Source organism: Gadus morhua, chromosome 14 (assembly GCF_902167405.1).
Source record: "Gadus morhua chromosome 14, gadMor3.0, whole genome shotgun sequence".
NCBI classification, from domain to species: domain Eukaryota; kingdom Metazoa; phylum Chordata; class Actinopteri; order Gadiformes; family Gadidae; genus Gadus; species Gadus morhua.
Genome location: NC_044061.1, coordinates 27,683,567 through 27,703,378, shown reverse-complemented (window position 1 = coordinate 27,703,378; position 19,812 = coordinate 27,683,567). Strand labels below are relative to the sequence as shown.

The following is a 19,812-nucleotide window of genomic DNA, read 5'->3' as shown; positions in this document are numbered from 1 at the left end:
CTTACTAGCAATAATATATAATACCAGGGAATTCCATAAAGAAAAGTGATTTTAAAAAGAACCATAGGTATGACACTGTTCAAAACAAAATCTTTATTCAAATTACAAATGGGACAATGATATATAGAGTCAAGGGACAAATAAATACAAATGTGCTGGAGGAAGTTAATCTATTAGCCGTAGCAGAATCCATGCAGCCAGGAAACAACGGGCGAGTCTGTCTGCTGATCTGGAGGCCGGAGCCCCGTTCCTCCCTGTGGACACACAACAATATTAATACAACAACACAACAGCATCAAGCAACACTACAAAACAACATCATCAAAACAACATAACCACACAACATCATTAAAATACAACAACACAACCACACAACAATATAATACAACAACACAACATCAATACAATACAACAACGCAACATCAATACAATACAACAACACAACATCAAGACAACACAACATCAATAAAATACAACAACACAGCATCATCAATGCAACAACACAACACAACATCATCAATACAATAACACAACATCATCAATAGAATACAACAACACAACACCATTAATACAACAACACAACTACCCAACATCATCAATACAACAACACAACAACATTAATACAACAACACAACATCATCAATACAACAACACAACATCATCAATACAACCACGCAACACCATCAATACATTACATCAACACAACACAACATCATCAACACAACACAATCATGGCCTCAGACTGCAGCGCCCACATGGAGCCCAGTGTGTGTGTGTGTGTCCCCTCTCAGCCCCCAGAGGGTCCGGCCGCGCCGTGGTCCTGAAGAGGCCCCGCCCCCCCGCCCCCCCTCACCTCTCATCTCCAGCAGCACGTCCCCCTCGTACTGGACCAGGCCCAGGGCGTGGCGCTGCCGGCCGTCCAGCTCCGCCCACTGCTCCGGGGTCACGGCCCAGGCCTGCTCCCCGCTCAGCCAGGACAGCTGGGCCGCGCTCAGGACCACCTGCAGAGCAGAGGGGGTCATCATCTCTATATGTATGCAAACAGATCTGTTTCAAAAGATGTTTTTTACACTTCCAAATATGCCCGTCTTATGCACGTCTTTATCCCGGTATGGTCCGAGCGTTTAAACTGCCCGAGGTAAATTGCCGGCTTGAGCTAGCACCCCAATTTACCCTCCCGGAACCTACACACATTGGCAGTTTCATTTTGATGTAAAGGCTTGGGTAGAGGTGTTGCTGCGTTGTCTAGACAGAGACAACGCAGCAATATCATCATGAGTAGTTATAGCTGAAGAAGTGTTCATGAAGTCTACGCAATACTATTGTATAGCCTACTATTGTTGTTTTTATAATTGCCATTACACTATTTTCCTCAAATTCATGTGCTGAATAGTAATAATAATAATAATAATAATAATGATAAATAAAAAAAATTATTTAGCGCTAATAATAGTATATAATAATAGTGACCTGGTTGTGCGTGCTTGCGTGTGTCTGTTGGGTTATCTGGATTATATAGGATGTAGCAAGCAAGTGATAACCAGTGATAACCAGATAAAACAGTGAAAACGGCGAGGTGCTGACCATCATGGGAGAGAAGGTGATGCAGGCGCATTAAACGAAGACGGGGAGAGATGATGCGATATACGAGAAAGACGCAGAGAACCATTTCTTACGGGAAGGAGCGACCGTACTGGCTAAGCATATGAAAAGGTAGACGTATGTTGGGAGGCCCTTTGTGTGCCGCATGAGGCGCTTTGTTGTTGTTTCAACCTGAATATTGGTGGTATCCATACAGGGTCTTACCGCCATCTTCTTGGGGGGGATCAGGGGAATGGCTTCCAGTGTGAGACCCTCTATCTGCTCTCTCACCAGGGAGGACAGCGCCATGTCCTGCAGCCCCGCTGACCCCAACACACACAGAGAGAGTCACCACGCAGCCCATCCAACACCCCCCCCCCCCCCCCCCCCCCCCATTAGGCTCCTCCCCCCGGCACCCGGCCTACCTGCCAACGTCCCGATCTCGGTGAACACCTCGGGCCCCCAGCCGGACACCACCCCGAAGGCCTCGGGCCGGGACAGCCGCCCGGTCAGGGCCTGAAGCTGCTCCTCTGAGCAAGGCAGCACCACCTCCCGCAGGAACAGGACAGCCAGGCTGCCGGTTCAACACACGTTACGCTCTGATGGAGTACAGGCGCTTTCTCTAGCTGGGACATTCAATCCGTTAGTTGCTACGGTAACGAGCGGTTAGAATGAGCGATCTGCACAGCACCCTCTAAAGAAGATCAGTACTTTTCTCGCTTGGGAATACATTCTTACATCTGCTCATTAGCGTGAGCGATTAATGAGGACCGGGGGTTAATTAACCGACACACACGACTCCTAACGACCCCTGGCCCCGGGAGCCATCGCAGATGAGCTCTGGCCCCCACCGTGTGTTAACTGTTTCTCGCTGCTCAAGAAGCCTTCAGGGGGGGTCCCTCTACTGAGGGGGGGGGTCCCTCACCTGAGATTGTAGGCGTCGATCCGGTTGATCTCGGGGGGGTGCAGGCCGCAGACCAGCCCCCCGAGCGACGCCAGGTCCGGCGCCGTCAGCTGCTCCACCCTCTGTCGCCGCTTCCTCAGGACACTCACGACCACCGCCCTCATCTGATAGGACGAGACAGCTGTCAGCCTGATGTCCTGCAGGCCCCGCCCCTACAGGCACCCCCCCCCCCCCGCCCGCCCCTGTCCCCTCCCCCGCCCCGCTCACCTTCTGGGGATCCAGGCTAGAGCTGGGCGACTAATCGATTTTTAATCGTAATTCGATTTATGGTTTAGGACATTTTTAAAGAAGCAAATCAATCAAAAAAATTATATGTATACATATATATATTTAAAAACATAAAATAATAAAAGAGTAAAATATCAACATGGCAGCATGAGCTGAATAAAGTGTGTAGAGCTTGCTTGAAGTCTGTGGCAAACCAAAAGCAGCAGCACAACACATTTATTCCAACATCTTAAACTGAGGCATGAGTGGGTATTTTTTGGCCAAATCACCCAGCCCTACTCCAGGCCCCGTCCCCGTCCCCCCCGCTACCTTCTGAGGGCTCCAGGCCCCAAGGGCCCCCAGCTGCTCCAGGACCCCCGGCTGGGCGAGCTCTGCCTCCTGCAGCTCCCTCTCGCCCATCTCGGTGACCACCGCGCCCAGCAGCAGGAGCTGCTCCGCGCTCAGCTCCCTCGCTGGACCCAAGACCTGGAGGAGAGACGGGGAGGCTCACTCAGAACACGCTGGTTCATTCTGTCTCTCTGTTTGTATGTGTTTGTGTCTGTTTGCAGCTGTGTGTGCGTGTGTGTGTGCGTGTGTGTATCTGTGTGTCTGTGTGTGCGTGTGTATCTGTGTGTCTGTGTGTGTGTGTGTGTGCGTCTCAGTGTGTATCTGTCTGTCTTTGTAGGTGTGTGTGTGTGTGTGTGTGTGTGTGTGTGTGTGTGTGTGTGTGTGTGTGTGTGTGTGTGTGTGTGTGTGTGTGTGTGTGTGTGTGGGTGGGTGTGTGTGTGGGGGCCCCAGATGCCAACATGATTACAGCCCATTGATTCGGGGCCAAGTATTGATCAGACGTGTTGGCCGAGGATTCGGCCAACATTCCACCCAGTTCAGTTAGCGTCAGGTCTTGAGCCACCGGCTGCTCAATATATTTGTCAACACAACAAGCGTAAGAAAGGTCAGATCAATACTCTGTCACCCAACATGACGTTTTATTAAGAAAACAGTGTCGGATCCAGCTATGTGTCCCTGGAAGGCTGAAGTGACCACAGACCCCCCCCCCCCCCCCCACAGACCTGTCTGAATTTAACCACACCCACCTGTCTGTAGCCCCACCCCCCCTCACCTTTCTGTACTTTAACCACAGCCCCCCCCACCCACCCACCTGTCTGTAGCCCCACCCCCACTCACCTGTCGGTACTTTAACCACAGCGCCCCCCACCCACCCACCTGTCTGTAGCCCCACCCCCCCTCACCTGTCGGTACTTTAACCACAGCGCCCGGCGTTGCTCCGGGCTCAGGGACTTGTCCTGACCAATCACGTCCACACACAGCCTCAGATCCTCCGGGGTCATTCGGCTCAGCTGATTGGCCGTCCAGGCGGAGGGAGTGGTCCCTCTGATGTCCGCACAGCTTGGGACCGGGACTGGGGAACAGGAGCACGGTGACACACTGGTACTGAGGGCCGGAGCTCTGACTGTGGAGGCAGTCCGCTGCTCATCAGGGACCAACAGTGAACGGTGAACGGACTGCATCTATACAGCGCCTTACAAACCAGCGGCCGCTCAAAGCGCTTTACAATGCTGCCTCACATTCACCCACTCATGCACACATTCACACCCCGACGGCGGAGTCAGCCACTCAAGGCGAAAGCCAGCTCGTCAGGAGCAGTCAGGGGGAGGTGTCTCGCTCAGGGACACCTGGACACTCACGCTAGGAGGAGCCGGGGATCGAACTAGCAACCTTCAGGTTACCAGCCACCCCGCTCTGCCTCCTGAGCCACATGCCGCCCCCCAGTGGCTTAAGAAGGATCTACACCAGGCCGCAGACATGTGGGTTCAGACATGTGGGTTCGGACATGGTGGTTCAGACATGTGGTGTCCATGGTTACCAGAACATCAGTAGTACTACGAGCTCCAATGACAGAGACCTTTGGCTCTCCTGCTCCGTGGCCTGACGATCCCTCGCAGCAGGCCGTCCGTGAGCTCTGCCCGTCGACGGGGGTCCGTGCAGTGGGCATCACAGGCCCTTCCCGCCCTCGTCTCCTCCCAGCGCCGCTGCGCCACCAGCACCTGCTCCACCGCGTCCCGGGTCAGCACGGCCTGACCGGGACACCCCACACAGCAGGAGACAGGTTGAGCATTCACTGAGAAGCCTGGTCAGCCATGATAGAGCTTATCATGGCTCGCGCGCGTGTGCGTGTGTGTGTGTGTGTGTGTGTGTGTGTGTGTGTGTGTGTGTGTGTGTGTGTGTGCGTGTGTGTGTGTGTGTGTGTGTGTGACAGTGTGTGAGCGAGTGTGTGTGTGTGACTGTGTGTGAGTGTGTGTACTCCAGCAGCTCCTCACCAGGGGGATAGAGTTGATCTGCTTGGCCGACAGCGTGAGGACCAGCCGTCCTAGATGTTCCACGTCCTGGACCTCCCACTTGGACGGCTCCCTGGGGAACAGCACAGTGAGGCTCAATCAGTAACGCAGCACATGAGGATGTCTGGTGGGGAACGGCCACTGGGCGGCTGCTCCCTCAGAAACCAGAGGATTCATCTGGAGATCATCCATTCACTGAACTGCTTCTATAACGTTGTTATACTGCTGCAGTAAAGTCTGCCGTACGGTGAAATTCAGATGGGGAATACAGTAAAGGTCATAGAAGCGTAAACACCACTAGAACAGGAAGTAGACTCTAGTAGTGATTTATAAACAGGAGGTAGATCCTCTAGTGGTACTTTATAAACAGGAAGTAGACCCTATAGTGGTACTTTATAATGTGGCAGCCTGAGATACCCCCCATGCCCCCCGGTCCAGTACCCCAGCAGGGTCCTCTCTCCCAGCAGGGGCCCCAGGCCCCCCAGGGGGTCACTTGGCCAGCAGTAGCCCCTCAGGTCGTCCAGCCGCACGATGAGGGCCTCGCGGTCCACCAGGGCCAGAGTCCCCCGCTCCAGGAAGGGGACCAGGGGCCCCAGCAGGTCCAGGCTGTCCCCCTCGAGGGCCCCTTCAGCTAGGGCCCTGGGGGAAGCCTGCAGAGACACAGACAGACCTGTGGTGGGACGGGGGCAGAACCTCACAGGAACATTGTGATCTGGGTTCTGTCTTCTCTTCTGCCCTGATGATGCTTAGAGGACAGTAGGTACGGTTTAGGGTCTAGTTACGCTCCTCACTCTATGACTGTCACAGAGCCACTATTGGTAGACTAATCGTGTCTCTCCTGCTGTGTGTCAGTACCAGGACAGAGTGTCTCTGTGTGTTCAGTACCAGAACAGAGTGTCTCTACTGTGTTCAGTACCAGAACAGAGTGTCTCTACTGTGTCAGTACCAATCCAGACTGTCTGTAATGCAGTGTGTTGTTGAGTCAGTACCAGGACGGTCAGGGCCCGCTCGGCTAGGTGCATCTGCTTGTAGCGCGGGAGCGTCAGGAACGCCGGGAGGTTCCTCCTGAGCAGGACCAGGATCCGGGTCAGAGACGTGTTGGAGAGCCGCTCGGCCATGGTGACGCTGGAACAGAAGACTCGTCCGTTCAGAGGTCAGACCACGGGGACACACAGGTAGGATCAGGGCTTATGCACAAAGGATCAATCGTTGCTGGTGAATATGAATATATTATGATAAGCATTCTTACGGTAACGCTGCAGCGAACCAGGGGTGGAGATCATCCAGGCTGATCTCCGGGTGGATTCTCAGCTCTTCCACGATACATTTCCTCTGGTTGAAAAATAAACACATACATGAACCTTGAGTTTAATTATTCAAATATATTCATATTATTTGTAATAATATTTGAGTTAAATAGAAATGCTCAGCATTTATTTTATGAGATTTAATTATATTTATACATAATGTAAATGTATGCATATATTCGATGTGTATGGGTTTGGGTGTAACTTTTTTTACTCACCAGAGCCGGTCTTATAATTTCAGGAAGATCACTGACCAACTTAACTAACTTTGAAAAGTCTGTGTCATTGTTCCAAAGCCTAAGCCAATCACAGCTCATTCCACCGGTCATGTGACCTAGATCCCTACAACCAAAAGACATGACATGTTTTGATCGTATGATGGATGGTTTGGATTGAACAGAGGATGGAAAGGGGTTTATTCTTACTGAACCAATTCTCTGCTGATGTTTTTAACTTCTTGGATCTTCTTGAACAGCAGTTGGGCCTATTAAAGAAATACAAATATAACCCTTTGATCAGCTTCATAATTAAGAACACTCTGTCTTCCCGAGCATCATTTGTAGCTATGGGCTGTTGTAGTCCTTGCAACAGGTCGTTTGCGTTCGCCCTTCTTTAAAAGATCCAAGCGACTTTTAAATGTTATAACCCGAAACCTGTGAATTTTTCTGAAGAAATCACAAATGAAAAGTCTTCAGAATCATCCTAGACGCTGACCTCCAAATTGCACTTATTATGTTCATGATTATCTCAAAATGTCATGACATTCAAAACCTTTCCCCGCACGAAAGCGAGCTATAATAGTATCCAGAAAAATGAAAGAACTGCTAATTAGCTTCTTATTATAACAACAGCGAACAATAGTGAACACAAAGGAAACTCTAAAGGGAACAAAGCGCTATTCCTCCTTGGTGACAGGATGAATGTGGTCTGGGTGCTATGCTATTCCATCAGGCAGCCCGCCCTGGCTGGGACAAAATGGCTTTGAAGCGGCCATTACTAATTCATAACGACGTGTGGGACGATATTGTACCACATCCAAACTAATTAGCGTGATGGTGATTGATGCGTGCTGCGTGTTCATATCCTCAACGTCTCGCTTGAAGCATAGCCAATGAGCTGCCGCTGAATGGGAGTCTGGACCTCACCAGCACCTGGTCTACAGGCGTACGGAACCTGTCTGTGGTGTACCAGGGTCCTGGTGGTACACCAGGGTCCTGGTGGTACACCACAGACAGGCCCTGGTGTATCACAGAGAGGCCCTGGTGTATCACAGACAGGTCCTGGTGTACCACAGACAGGTCCTGGTGTACCACAGACAGGTCCTGGTGTACCACAGACAGGTCCTGGTGTACCACAGACAGGCCCTAGCGGGCCGTCCTTGCTCACCGCTCACCTGCTGGGGGAGCCAGTGGACCTCCCTGTAGGGGCGCAGGTCCTCCAGCACCGCCTCCCCCTCCACCAGCTCCATCAACCTCCTCAGCGGGACGAAGGGCCCGAGGCACGGGGCCCCCAGCGAGGTGTTCATCACCCCCCCGCTCAGCAGCGCCTGTCGGGGGACCCACAGGAGAAAGAGCCACAAGGAGAAGCACACGGAGACAGACGGGCTCTGTTGGGTTCGGGGTCATCAACAGGGTTCAGAGGATTGTAGGAGGCTGACGTGTGTTTGATCAGCCAGTGGGCATCGGCCTCCAAGACCTCACAGAACAGACCCAGGATCAGGGATCAGTGAGGGGGGGGGGGGGGCGTACCTCCTGCAGAGCGGAGAACACCATGGCTCTCTGGCCGGCTCTCAGACCAGACCCGAGGCTGCTCCAGCACTGGCAGGAGGCCCCGGAGCTGATCTCAGACCAGCCCAGGGCCCGCAGCACGGCCAGGGACAGGCCGGGGAGGAGGGGCTTCAGCCGGCACAGCGTCTCCATGGTGATCTGAGGAGCACACCCGCTCAGCCACCAGGAAGGGACAACACATACGGCGCTGAATGGGTGAAGGTGTGTGTTTTAATGTGTTCATACCTTGGTGTCCTCTGAGATCCTCGAGAGCAGCAGAGACGCCTGCAGAGAGGTCAAGAAGAGGTTTAAGAACAGAGTGGAGCTCTTCTCTACAGAGCCATGGTTTAGTGGGTCTCTGACCTGAGCAGGGGGGTAGCTGGGGACCCCCGGGGCTGTCAGGAGCTCCAGGAGCCGGGGGGTGGGCAGCGGCTCCAGGAAGGAGGCCCCGAGCCGGGGCAGCAGGCCGCTGAGCGCTGACAGCTCCTCACGGGACAGGAGGCTGGAGTCCAGAGCGGCTACTGCAGGGAGCAGCAAGGTGGAGAGCTACACACACACACACACACAGACACACACACACACGCACACGCACACGCACACGCACACACACACACACACACACACACACAGAGGGGCGCGCGCACACATACACACACACACACCCACACAAACACACACACACACACACACAGAGGGGCGTGCGCACACATACACACACACACACACGCATACACACACACACACACACACACACACACACACACAGAGGGGCGCACACATTTCAATGTCTTTATTTGTGTCCGCATTTATAAAACACACACAGAGGGGCGCGCACACACATACACACACACGCACGCACACACACACACAGAGGGGAGCACACACACACACACACACACACACAGAGGGGAGCACACACACACACACACACACACACACACACACACGTTTTGAGACCGATTCACAGATGTACGTATCCACAAACAAGAAACATGTGTGTATACCCTTACACTAGGGCTGTAACGATACACAAACTCACGATTCGGTTTGTATCACGATTTTTGACCCACGGTTCGATACATCCCACGATTTTTTGAAATTTAAAAAGCATTTTATTTAAACAACACTTATATACCAATTAACTTAATGTAACATTTAATAACAAATAATTTGGAACACTGAACAGATTTGAACAGAAAGAATACTATTAAAGTATAGCTAAATGAATAAAGAAATAACGTGTGGGAGGATGCTTTTTTCAACTGTTTGGTTGGTTTAGTCAAATATCCTTATTAGCACTTCTTATTAGGCTATGTAGCTTAAATAATGACATAATCAGGCCGTATAGAATGCAACATGTTTAATAGCCTAACTTTCAATATATGGAGAAAAACCTGAATGTCATGAACGTCGCAATAACGAGGCGTTACGAGTAGCATATGTGTGCGCCAGAATGGCAATGTGCGTATGCGTGTGTGAGTGACGTCAGCGAGTGAGTGGACGAGCGAGGAGAGCGAGCGGTAGCGCGTGTGTCTAGTGAAGAAGCGAACGAGTCCGGTAGAATAAAGTACCCATCCTGTCAATAATCGGTGGCCGCTTCATTCCGACCTATAAGCAGACAAACTGCCAGTCAAATCACACAAAACACTAGAGACAGGATCACACAGGCCCCTCTGGATAAATGTCGTTCATATCGCATATGAGCACTTCGACGGCTGTGGAGAAATGCGATCCTCCGTAGCCACGGAGGATTGCAGTCGCATACTTACGGCATCGATAGGAGGGGGCGCTGTCAGCAGACTATTATTTAGACAAATTATTAGCAAATTTCAATCGGACAATTTGACAGCAGAGTTAGAAAGGGCGTATCGCGCTTCTGCCTTCTCACACCGCGAGACAGGATCGTGGCTTTGAGTATCGCGATTTTCGGTTTGATACGCGTATCGTTACAGCCCCTACCTTACACACATACCACACACACCCACACACACACAAACACACACACACACACACAATACTCAGAAATACACACAGACACACACACACATGCACTGAGGCCTATACACACATGGATTTCACACGCACACACACACACACACACACCCACACAGGCATGCGCAAACATATGCACACACACACGCACATCCATACATATGCATGCACTCCGACACAGCACACATCCATAATTCAGAGGGGCCCCTCAGTGGGGGGGCGGGGGGTGTGAGCTCTCACCCGGCCGGCGGGGCTGAGGTGGCCCTCCGACACGCAGCGGGCCAGCTGCTGCCAGAGGCCAGCGGACCGGGGCTGGAGCAGGGGCCCCTGGAGGAGGGGCCCCAGGTCGGCCGGGTCCAGGTAGCACGCCAGCCCCCCCAACCTGGAACCACACGGCGGGGTAAAGGTAGAGTGCGCTGTTCTATGACACACAGCATAGCTCCGCCCCTAACTTTGAACCAAGTGACCATATAAAGGCAGGGGGCATGTTCTATGACACACAGCATAGCTCCGCCCCTAACTTGGAACCATGTGACCATATAAAGGCAGGGGGCGTGAGGGGGTCGGTACCTCAGCAGGTGGTCCCCGGTCAGGTTCTTCCTGCGGTGCAGGAGGGTCCGCAGAACGTGGCGCCCCCTGGTGCCGTCCAGGCTGCTGTTGGCCAGCAGCTCCACCAGAGGAGCCAGCTGGGGGAGGAACGCAGAACACGTCATAACCCCCCCCCTACGGAGAGGAGATCACAGAACACAACATGACTTGGACTCAAAACGACCAACCCCGGCATCACGCATCCCTTATTCACCCCCTCATCACTCATCCCTGATTCACCCCCTCATCACTCATCCCTGATTCACCCCCTCATCACTCATCCCTGATTCACCCCCTCATCACTCATCCCTGATTCACCCCCTCATCACTCATCCCTGATTCACCCCCTCATCACTCATCCCTGATTCACCCCCTCATCACACTCACTCCTTCACCCCCTCATCACACTCACTCCTTCACCCCCTCATCACACTCACTCCTTCACCCCCTCATCACACTCACTCCTTCACCCCCTCATCACACTCACTCCTTCACCCCGTCATCACACTCCCTCCTTCACCCCGTCATCGCCCCCCCTGTGGCCCACAGACCTGCTGGGAGGTGAGCTGCTGGAAGCGGTGGACTGGGAGGTGTGGCAGCAGGGGGAGCAGCGAGCTGAGGAAGTAGGGGGGCCAGGTGGGGACGTCCCCCAGAACGCTGGACTGCAGCAGCCGCTTGACGAACGCCTGCTTCTGGTCCGGACGCATCTCTGCGCTGTGGTCGCGGATAGCCATCAACCTTCAGAAGGAGCCACCGGTCAGAGACCCTCAGAGAGTATGCGGTCACGGGGAGATTAAAAGCAGATCCACGGCCTCATCACTCACACGCTGTCGTTGACGATGAGCGAAGCGGGGAAGGTCAGGATGTCGGAGACGGACATGAAAGGAATGAACTGCGACAGGTCAAGGAAGAGCTCAGGAGTCACGCGCGGGAACTTGTGGATGAAGGCGGCGGTCATGGACTCCATTGCCTGGAGCTCCTGCTGGGACGCCTTAGGAGAGGAGGAAAACCAGCTGGACTCAGAACGAACAGGCAGCATCCCAGTCTCACAGTCTCAGAGCTCAGAACACACAGGCAGCATCAGTCATTCAGTCTCAGAGCTCAGAACACACAGGCAGCATCAGTCTCTCAGTCAGAGAGGTCAGAACACACAGGCAGCATCCCAGTCTCACAGTCTCAGAGATCAGCACACACAGGCATCATCAGTCCCACAGCCTCAGAGTTCATGTTCTCCAGGGAGCTGAAAAAGGGAAGGCGATCGAACCTGTGTGGTTTCAACGTGGAGCTGGTCCCAGCTCTGATGCACGTGGGAGAGGAACCTCTTCACAGCGTCCTTCTCCGCAGACATCACCAGTGTGCGGATGCTCTCCCTGGGCATCTGGAGGTACTCCTGGAGGGATCAACACGTCATCAGAACCACCTTCAGCAGTCTGCAGTCAGACCGGGGGGGGGGTTGAGCGCAGCGACGGACCTGCATAAGGACGCGCAGCGACGAGGAGTTGTCCTCTCTCTGGATCAGCTCCCACAGCAGAGGCTGGTGGGACAACAAGCACTGATCACTATCAAGCATCATTTAGCTCAGGACTTCCTGTGTGTGTGTGTGTGTGTGAGAGTGTGTGTGTGTGCGTGTGTGTATGTGTGTCTGTGTGTGTGTGTGTGTGTGTGTGTGTGTGTGTGTGTGTGTGTGTGTGTGTGTGTGTGTGTGTGTGTGTGTGTGTGTGTGTGTGTTTGTATGTTTAAGTGTGCGTGTTTGTGTATGCGTGTGTGCGCGTGTCTATGTGTGTCTATGTGTGTGTGTGTGTGTGTGTTTGTGTGTTTTTTGTGTCACTATCAAGCATCATTTAGCTCAGGACTTCCTGTGTGCGCGTGTGTGTGTGTGTGTGTGTGTGTGTGTGTGTATGTGTGTACGTGTGTATGTGTGTGTGTGTGTGTGTATGTGTGTGTTCGTATGTTTAAGTGTGCGTGTTTGTGTATGCGTGTGTGTGTGTGCGTGTGTATGTGTGTCTATGTGTGTGTGTGTGTGTGTGTGTGTTTGTTGTGTCACTATCAAGCATCATTTAGCTCAGGACTTCCTGTGTGTGTGTGTGTGTGTGTGTGTGTGTGTGTGTGTGTGCGTGTGTGTGTGTGTGTGGGTGTGTGTGTGTGTGTTTGTGTGTGTGTGTATGTTTAAGTGTGCGCGTTTGTGAATGTGTGTGTGTGTGTGTGTGTCCTGCCCCTACGCTGAAGCAGCCCAGCAGGTCCTCTTTGAGGGCAGGGTCCTGCTCCATGCGGAGGAAGCGTCCCACCGTGTGCAGGACGCTGCGGGCGGCCTGGGGCCTCAGCGCGCCCCAGAAGGAGGCGTTGTCCAGGAGGCTGGAGAGCAGGATGGCCTGGGCCAGCCCCGCCCTGGCCTCGCCCTCGCCCTCCTCCAGCCCCGCCGACACCCCCACCATGAAGTCTAGCACGCGCAGCGCGTAGCCCAGGGCCCCCAGCCAGCCGCCGCGGGGCCCCTCGTCCAGCTGGCAGGAGCTCAGCCGCCCCAGGGCCTCCAGCAGCAGGGGCCCGGGGTCCGCGCACAGCTGGGAGCTGTCGAAGTCGTACGGCGCCGGCAGCAGCTGGAAGAACCTCTGCAGGAAGCAGGGCCCGGGCTCCGGCTCAGGGGCCCCGTCGGCGCACAGCTCGTCGAGGTCGGGCTCGTCAGGCCCCTGGGGCGGCAGGGAGGCGGGGTCACAGAGGTAGTCCCTCAGGCCCCGGGGCCCCCCGCAGCTCTCCAGCAGGGAGGCGTTGGTGAAGCTCTCTGGCTGCCACGCCCCGTAGTCGCAGGGGTCCCCGGGGCCCGCCCGGGGCGGGGGGGAGGCCTTGGAGCAGTACTCCGCCGCCCAGCCGCCCTCGGGGGCCCGGTCTGGGGGGCCGCACAGCGCGGAGATCAGGGCCGAGTCGTTGGGCAGGAAGCAGCGGTGGAAGTCGGTCGCGGTCAGGGCGTGGGACGCCAGCGCGTCCAGGCAGGCGGGGTCCGGGGGCGCCGTGCTCCTCACCGGCTCCCCCGACAGCGCCACACACAGCTGGCTGATGCTGGATGGGTTGAAGTACGGGTCGTCCTTAGAGGCCGCGGCCTGGAGGGGTTAGAGCATAGGACTGACATCAAGGAGGTCAGTGTCACCACTTCAGGAAGTCAGTGGTACTGACCTCATAAAGTCAGTGGTACTGACCTCATAAAGTCAGTGTTACTGACCTCATAAAGTCAGTGTTACTGACCTCTTAAAGTCAGTGTTACTGACCTCATAAAGTCAGTGTTACTGACCTCTTAAAGTCAGTGTTACTGAACTCATAAAGTCAGTGTTACTGACCTCTTAAAGTCAGTGTTACTGACCTCATAAAGTCAGTGTTACTGACCTCATAAAGTCAGTGTTACTGACCTCATAAAGTCAGTGTTACTGACCTCTTAAAGTCAGTGTTACTGAACTCATAATGTCAGTGTTACTGACCTCTTAAAGTCAGTGTTACTGACCTCATAAAGTCAGTGTTACTGACCTCATAAAGTCAGTGTTACTGACCTCATAAAGTCAGTGTTACCGCTACATATCATAAAGGTTTGAGAGAAATACGGCTTATGAGTTCCTTTAAACCCATCTATGGACGGCCGTCATGAGGTGCAGGTAACGTTGTTCTGTAATAGGAACAGGAAGAGGGAGGGGAGGGACTTCCTGCCCACCTGATGCGCTCTCTGCAGCCAGAAGGAGGAGTTGGCGCAGACCGTGTTGTTGAACTCCTGGGCGAAGAACTCGCTGCAGACGTGGACCCACAGGAAGTCCTCCTCGGCCGCCCACAGGTACCATGCGGCGTCGGAGCAGGTGGCGTGCAGGTCGGGGCCCCCGGCGGCTGGCCCCGCGGCCCCCGACCTGTTCTCCGCGGAGAACAGGTTGCAGTACAGGAAGACGGTGAAGTTGGACACGCCGGTGAGCCCAGGGATGGAGGCGTTGCACGCCGCCTCCAGGATCTCTGAGGACAGCAGGGGCTCAGGGGCCTCTCTCCGGGGGGCCTGTCTCTGGGAGATGGTGATGGGAGGGGTGTGTTTCCTTGACAGCAGCGTGGGTCTTAGGGACGCGTGGGGCCGGGCCAGGGGCCCGGAGGACTCGGGGCCGGGGTCTGCAACGTCGGGGCAGGACAGGAACGGGGGGGCGGCGGGGGGCCCCTGGGAGCTGAAGCCCAGAGCCTGGGTGTTCCAGGTCACGTTGTGTTTGATCCCCCTCCACGAGCACCAGGGAACAGAAACAGGGTTAGGGTTATAATTTACATGTTCATGTTCACATGAACCAGAAGCATGGGGGCACTGTGCATCACTGATATTATTACATTATAATTCTATATTATATTATTATAATATATTGTATTATATTATGTTATATTACGTTATATTTATTATATTAGAATATACAGAAGAGGATAAGGGCAGCATGTGAATTATTTCTGAGTTCTGAGTTTAAAGTCTGAATTCTGACTTTATATTCAGAACTAAATACATAATAATTATTGCCCTCATCCTCTCAGTAATAATATATAATACTATACTATAAAATATGATATTATGATATATTATAATATCATAGATTATATTATATTGTATTATATTATATTATAAAGTGAGAATGTGCATAGATCATCATTTCTTACCATAGGATTAGCTGTCTCAGGTCACCTTGGAGAGAAAGGGGCAAATTATGACATGAAGAATCACTGTTCAATCAGGTGAAGTGCTGAATGATGGAAAATCTCCTGGAGGTCCATTCAGCTCGGACGGTGTCTGAGGTAACAGCATAGCGGTGCTAACAATGGAGCGGATAGTGTTACTGGCTCGCTGAGGTAGGAGATTAGAGCAGGGAGCCAGGGTCTGGGAGCGCCTTTCACTGGACAGCGTCATGCTAGTGATATCAAACCACTCATATGACCTTTCGTTAGCCCGAAAAGGGTTGTAAAACGATAATTTTGCGAAATGATCAATAATTATTATTTTTAATCCTGCCATTTGCCATTTTACTCTTGTCTAAGACTAAACTGCTGTATGAGTGTGTGCTTTACAGTGGGTTATAATTGAATTCACACATTGTGTATCAGTGTGTCAGAGCCTCTTTAAATTCAACCTGAGCGTTCCACAGTCCACTCCAAAAGGTTTATTATATTCTATATTTTACATAACCGAGCCTCGTGTTGCATTGAGCGCTGATCCTTCCTAGTGTTGCTGTAACAATACGAGGTGAGCCCCGCCCACTCACCGACGGAGCACTTCCCCTGGGGGTTGGCGTGCGGGAGCTCAACCCGGCTGCTGACGTCATCCAGCATCGCCATGGTGACGCGGGACACCTTGGTCCTCAGGCTCCTGTAGACGGTGTTGCCCACGCGGTGCACCAGCCCCCGCCGCAGCCCGTCCAGCCGCGCCACCAGGGCGGGGCTCCTCTCGGCCGGAGGCCCCGCGCGGCCCCCGGCCCCCGACCGCGACAGGGCGCTCAGCAGGAAGCTCTGCATGGAGCCCAGGTCCTCCGCCAGGGACCACAGCTCCTCCACGTCTCCCAGGGAGCCGTTACCAGGGGGGCCGCTCCCCAGGGGGTCGCTGCCCAGGGGGCCGCTGCCCAGGGGGCCCCCCTCCTCCGTGGCCTCGGGGGGCAGGCTGAAGGGCCTCAGACGCCCGGAGGCGGCGGGGGCCCGGTGGCTGTCGGGCCCCCCCCCCATGGGGTGCACGCTGACCACGGGCCTCCAGCTCCGCCCCTCCAGGAAGAGCAGCAGCTGCTGCAGCCAGCTGACGCTGAAGGAGCAGTCGGCGCGGCCCTTCAGCGCGCAGATGAAGCCCTGCAGGGCGGCGCTGGCCTGGCCGTAGCTGCCGCTCACCAGGCCCTGCAGCATGGCGTCCAGCAGCGCTGACGCCGTGCGCCAGTTCTGGGACAGGAAGGCCAGGAGGGGCCGATGGGGCTGGCGCTCCGAGAGGGAGATCAGGCTCTCCAGGAGCCCCAGGGCCCAGTCCCAGTGCGGGCTGCCCCGCAGGGCCAGGAACCAGTCCTGGAGCCGCACGCTGGGCCGCGGCGGGCCCTGGCCGCTCCACTGGCTCTGCGCAGCGCTGCCCTCCGACTGGATGAAGGACTGCAGGACCTTCTCCCACAGCTGCTCCTCGCTGGCCGGGCCCTCCTCCAGCTCCGCTCCCATCTCCTGGAGGTACTGGGAGATGTTGTACAGGAAGCTGGACAGGCGGTGGCGGTCCACCGCCCTGTTCGGGGATGAGGGGCCCGGGTCGTTGTTGGGGAAGAGCCCGAGGGTTTTGAGGCCCCCCATGATGCTCCTCACCAGGGGGTGGAGGACCTTCTGGTCCCGGTCCGGTCCTGGCCCCGGGGCCTGGGGCGTGTTCCAGACGCCTCCCTTGCTCCACTTTGACAGCAGCTCCTTGATGAGCTCCCTCCTGGGATCGCTGGACTCTCCTGTAAGAGGACGGCAGCGCCCAGCGTTACAAACACACAGTGCACAGAGTGGAGACCTCCGCGTGGTGTCGTCCGCTTACCTGTCCTCTCCGGCAGCGCTGGGACCAGCAGAAGGATCCACACGGCGAGGGTGACGGAGGTGAGCCCCACGGAGGCCTTGGCCGGCCCGTTCTCTGCCATCTCTAACTCACGCCAAGGTGCTGAAGGCAGCTCACATCGTCTGGACTCGCTGAAGTCGGGGTTCTGTCACTGAGGACACAACAACATGTTCGGAGCCGCCGTGCGTCTGTGGTGAAGAGAGAGGGACACCGTGAGAGTAAGGCATCCCACCGGCGAGGGTGGATTAAACCTTAATGACGCTGCACTTAGCGAGGACACACACACACACGCGCTCACAAGTGGAATCCCATTAAGTTCAGAATGTAGGGTGCATCTTATCAAGTCATAAAAAAGGAATCCATTCAAATAAGTCATTATAAATAGTTCTAATGTTCTGCTTTTATAAAGACATTATGTTTGGACATTCAAAGAGTTTGAATGTTTTAAACGTCCCTGTTCTGATGTAGTAAATGTGTAGTGGAGCTCACCGGTTATTGAGGCTGGGTTCCTCCACTGGTCTTGTGAGGGGCGGTCAGCATGTTGACCTGCGTTCTGCTGCTGCTCCTGGCTCGCGGCGTTAGGACAGCTCTCTCTCTCTCCTCTCTCTGCCCCTCCCACCAGCCCAGCCGTCTCCCTCTGTGTCTTCTGGGTTTGGTAAACCTTCTCAAAGGCCTCATGAGTTTTAGAGGTGTCCTGTTTCACGAGTGACCCTGGACATTGTTTTATGTCTGCGGTTTTCCGTCCTACATTGTAAAAAAAGATGAAGAAATTAAAAAACATCAGATAACAGCTTATGTAATTAATTTGACAAAAAATATTAAGACTTCTGATTTCTTTAGAGTCAAACCTCCAATTACATTATCTTATATTTGTTTTGTTGAACACGGCCTGTCAGAGGTCACCAAGGTCAGCTGCTTCAGCAAGGTGGAATCTGGATCAAGTTAATCACACACAGGAAACCCCCTCCCCCCACTACAGACTGGTCCTCCACTGGGACCAGTGGGTGTAGTTTACCCTGCCCAGTGAGGGCCAGCAGGACAGCTGTCACCTCCTCACGCCCGCATCCTGCAGCCGTCCGGACACACAGGCGGGCTCTGTGTGGGGGGGCCCGCGGTCTGGGGGCAGTAACCCTAGAGCCCTGCTGAAAGGGCCCCTGTTCCCCCCTCCTGTAGCGTGTGATACGGTGGCCCGCGGGGACAATAACTTCCTCTTCTATTATTGACGTCCCGGGAGCAGCCGTCCCTCAGCGCGGGGATCGGTTAGCCGCAGGAATACTCGAAGAGAACCGGATCCCGACTCTCGCTTTCCCTCTCTCTTTCAACTCGATTGAATGTGCTTTATTGGCACGGACGTATCAAACAACACGACCCAAATCATGCAACTGGTGATAACACTCAACCAGAACAAAAATGTAAATAACCCGATAGAAGACGGTTTGTTTTCTAATGATGCTTTTGAAAATGTTCACACTAGTAAAATCCTAAATTGATAATGCTTAATGTATTTATATAGTTTTATATATATAGTCATACATTTAGTCATACAACATATAGTCATATGTATCCACTTAAAATTAGAAAAAAGAAGCTGGTCATGACTGGATATTTTATTCATTATATTTTCTAACCAGGATACACAGATAATTTTTCCTTGTTATAGTTTTGTATTTGACTGAACATGTAGAGGATAGCGTGATAAATATAGAATAGGTCATAGAATGGTTTCCCGTGGTAACCAGGCTCACCTGCGATGGCCTCCCGTCTCTCCCACCCTCTGTCCGTCCGTCAGGTGGCTCAAGCTGATGTTTCCTCTGGCGCCCCACGCCAGCAGGACCAGAAGCTCACCTGGAGGCCTGACGTTGGTGCTCAGGGCTCAGGGAAACTGCAGAGGATCTCTGGAATCATGTTATATTTTCCAAAAAGTGCAGTCTTGAATTTACTGCATTCATTTGATTATCTCCCTCATGGACACTAATAACAGTATAAGTACCATCCTGCCCTAGAATACTCCCAAAATCAATTTGATTTATAATTTTCTGGCTCTTTATATGATCATCAAAATAATTGTGGAATGATATACGGGGAATGTATTTAGCGAAGATTTGGTTTTCCCTTCGGATGGGTTGCAGTAGACGAGACACTAACCTCAAGAGTTGCTTAAGCCTCTGGTGCATTTATATTTTTTGTTTTATATACAAGCATATAGTAGAAGTACATATTTTTCGATAAAAATTACATTTCAACCGAAGCGATATTTTGCACGTATCTTCCTAGTTGTGTTTATTCTACGGTATTGGGTTTGATCTGAGCAGACGTAACAAAGCTGTAACAACAGGTGAATACTGGGATCATGAGGTTATCGGTGACCGGACACTTTCGTTTGTATGGCTGTAGTTCTATTTGTGCACCAATAGATGGCAGTGCTTTATCTACATCAGAGTGCGAGTGCGTGCGTGCGTGCGTGCGTGCGCGTGCGAGAGAGAGAGAGACAGAGAGAGAGAGAGAGAGAGAG

General features: G+C 53.4%; 1 protein-coding gene across 1 annotated transcript; it reads right to left on the bottom strand.

The window, feature by feature from the left end:
- Positions 1–84: 84 nt before the first annotated feature.
- Positions 85–18,156, bottom strand: LOC115559323 (stereocilin). The gene is made up of 30 exons (XM_030378145.1): positions 17,790–18,156; positions 17,283–17,488; positions 16,012–17,202; positions 15,413–15,437; positions 14,454–14,988; positions 12,982–13,854; positions 12,234–12,296; positions 12,027–12,152; positions 11,587–11,753; positions 11,314–11,500; positions 10,745–10,860; positions 10,415–10,556; positions 8,546–8,728; positions 8,429–8,467; positions 8,165–8,341; positions 7,810–7,962; positions 6,842–6,900; positions 6,635–6,758; positions 6,359–6,441; positions 6,099–6,234; positions 5,551–5,759; positions 5,092–5,182; positions 4,677–4,848; positions 4,003–4,172; positions 3,083–3,238; positions 2,507–2,649; positions 2,007–2,155; positions 1,807–1,904; positions 854–1,001; positions 85–254 (listed from the first exon to the last, which is right to left on the bottom strand). Exons 2-30 carry the CDS (start codon positions 17,380–17,382, stop codon positions 166–168), a joined length of 5,904 nt encoding a protein of 1,967 aa, XP_030234005.1. The 5' UTR covers positions 17,383–17,488; positions 17,790–18,156; the 3' UTR covers positions 85–165.
- Positions 18,157–19,812: the final 1,656 nt, after the last annotated feature.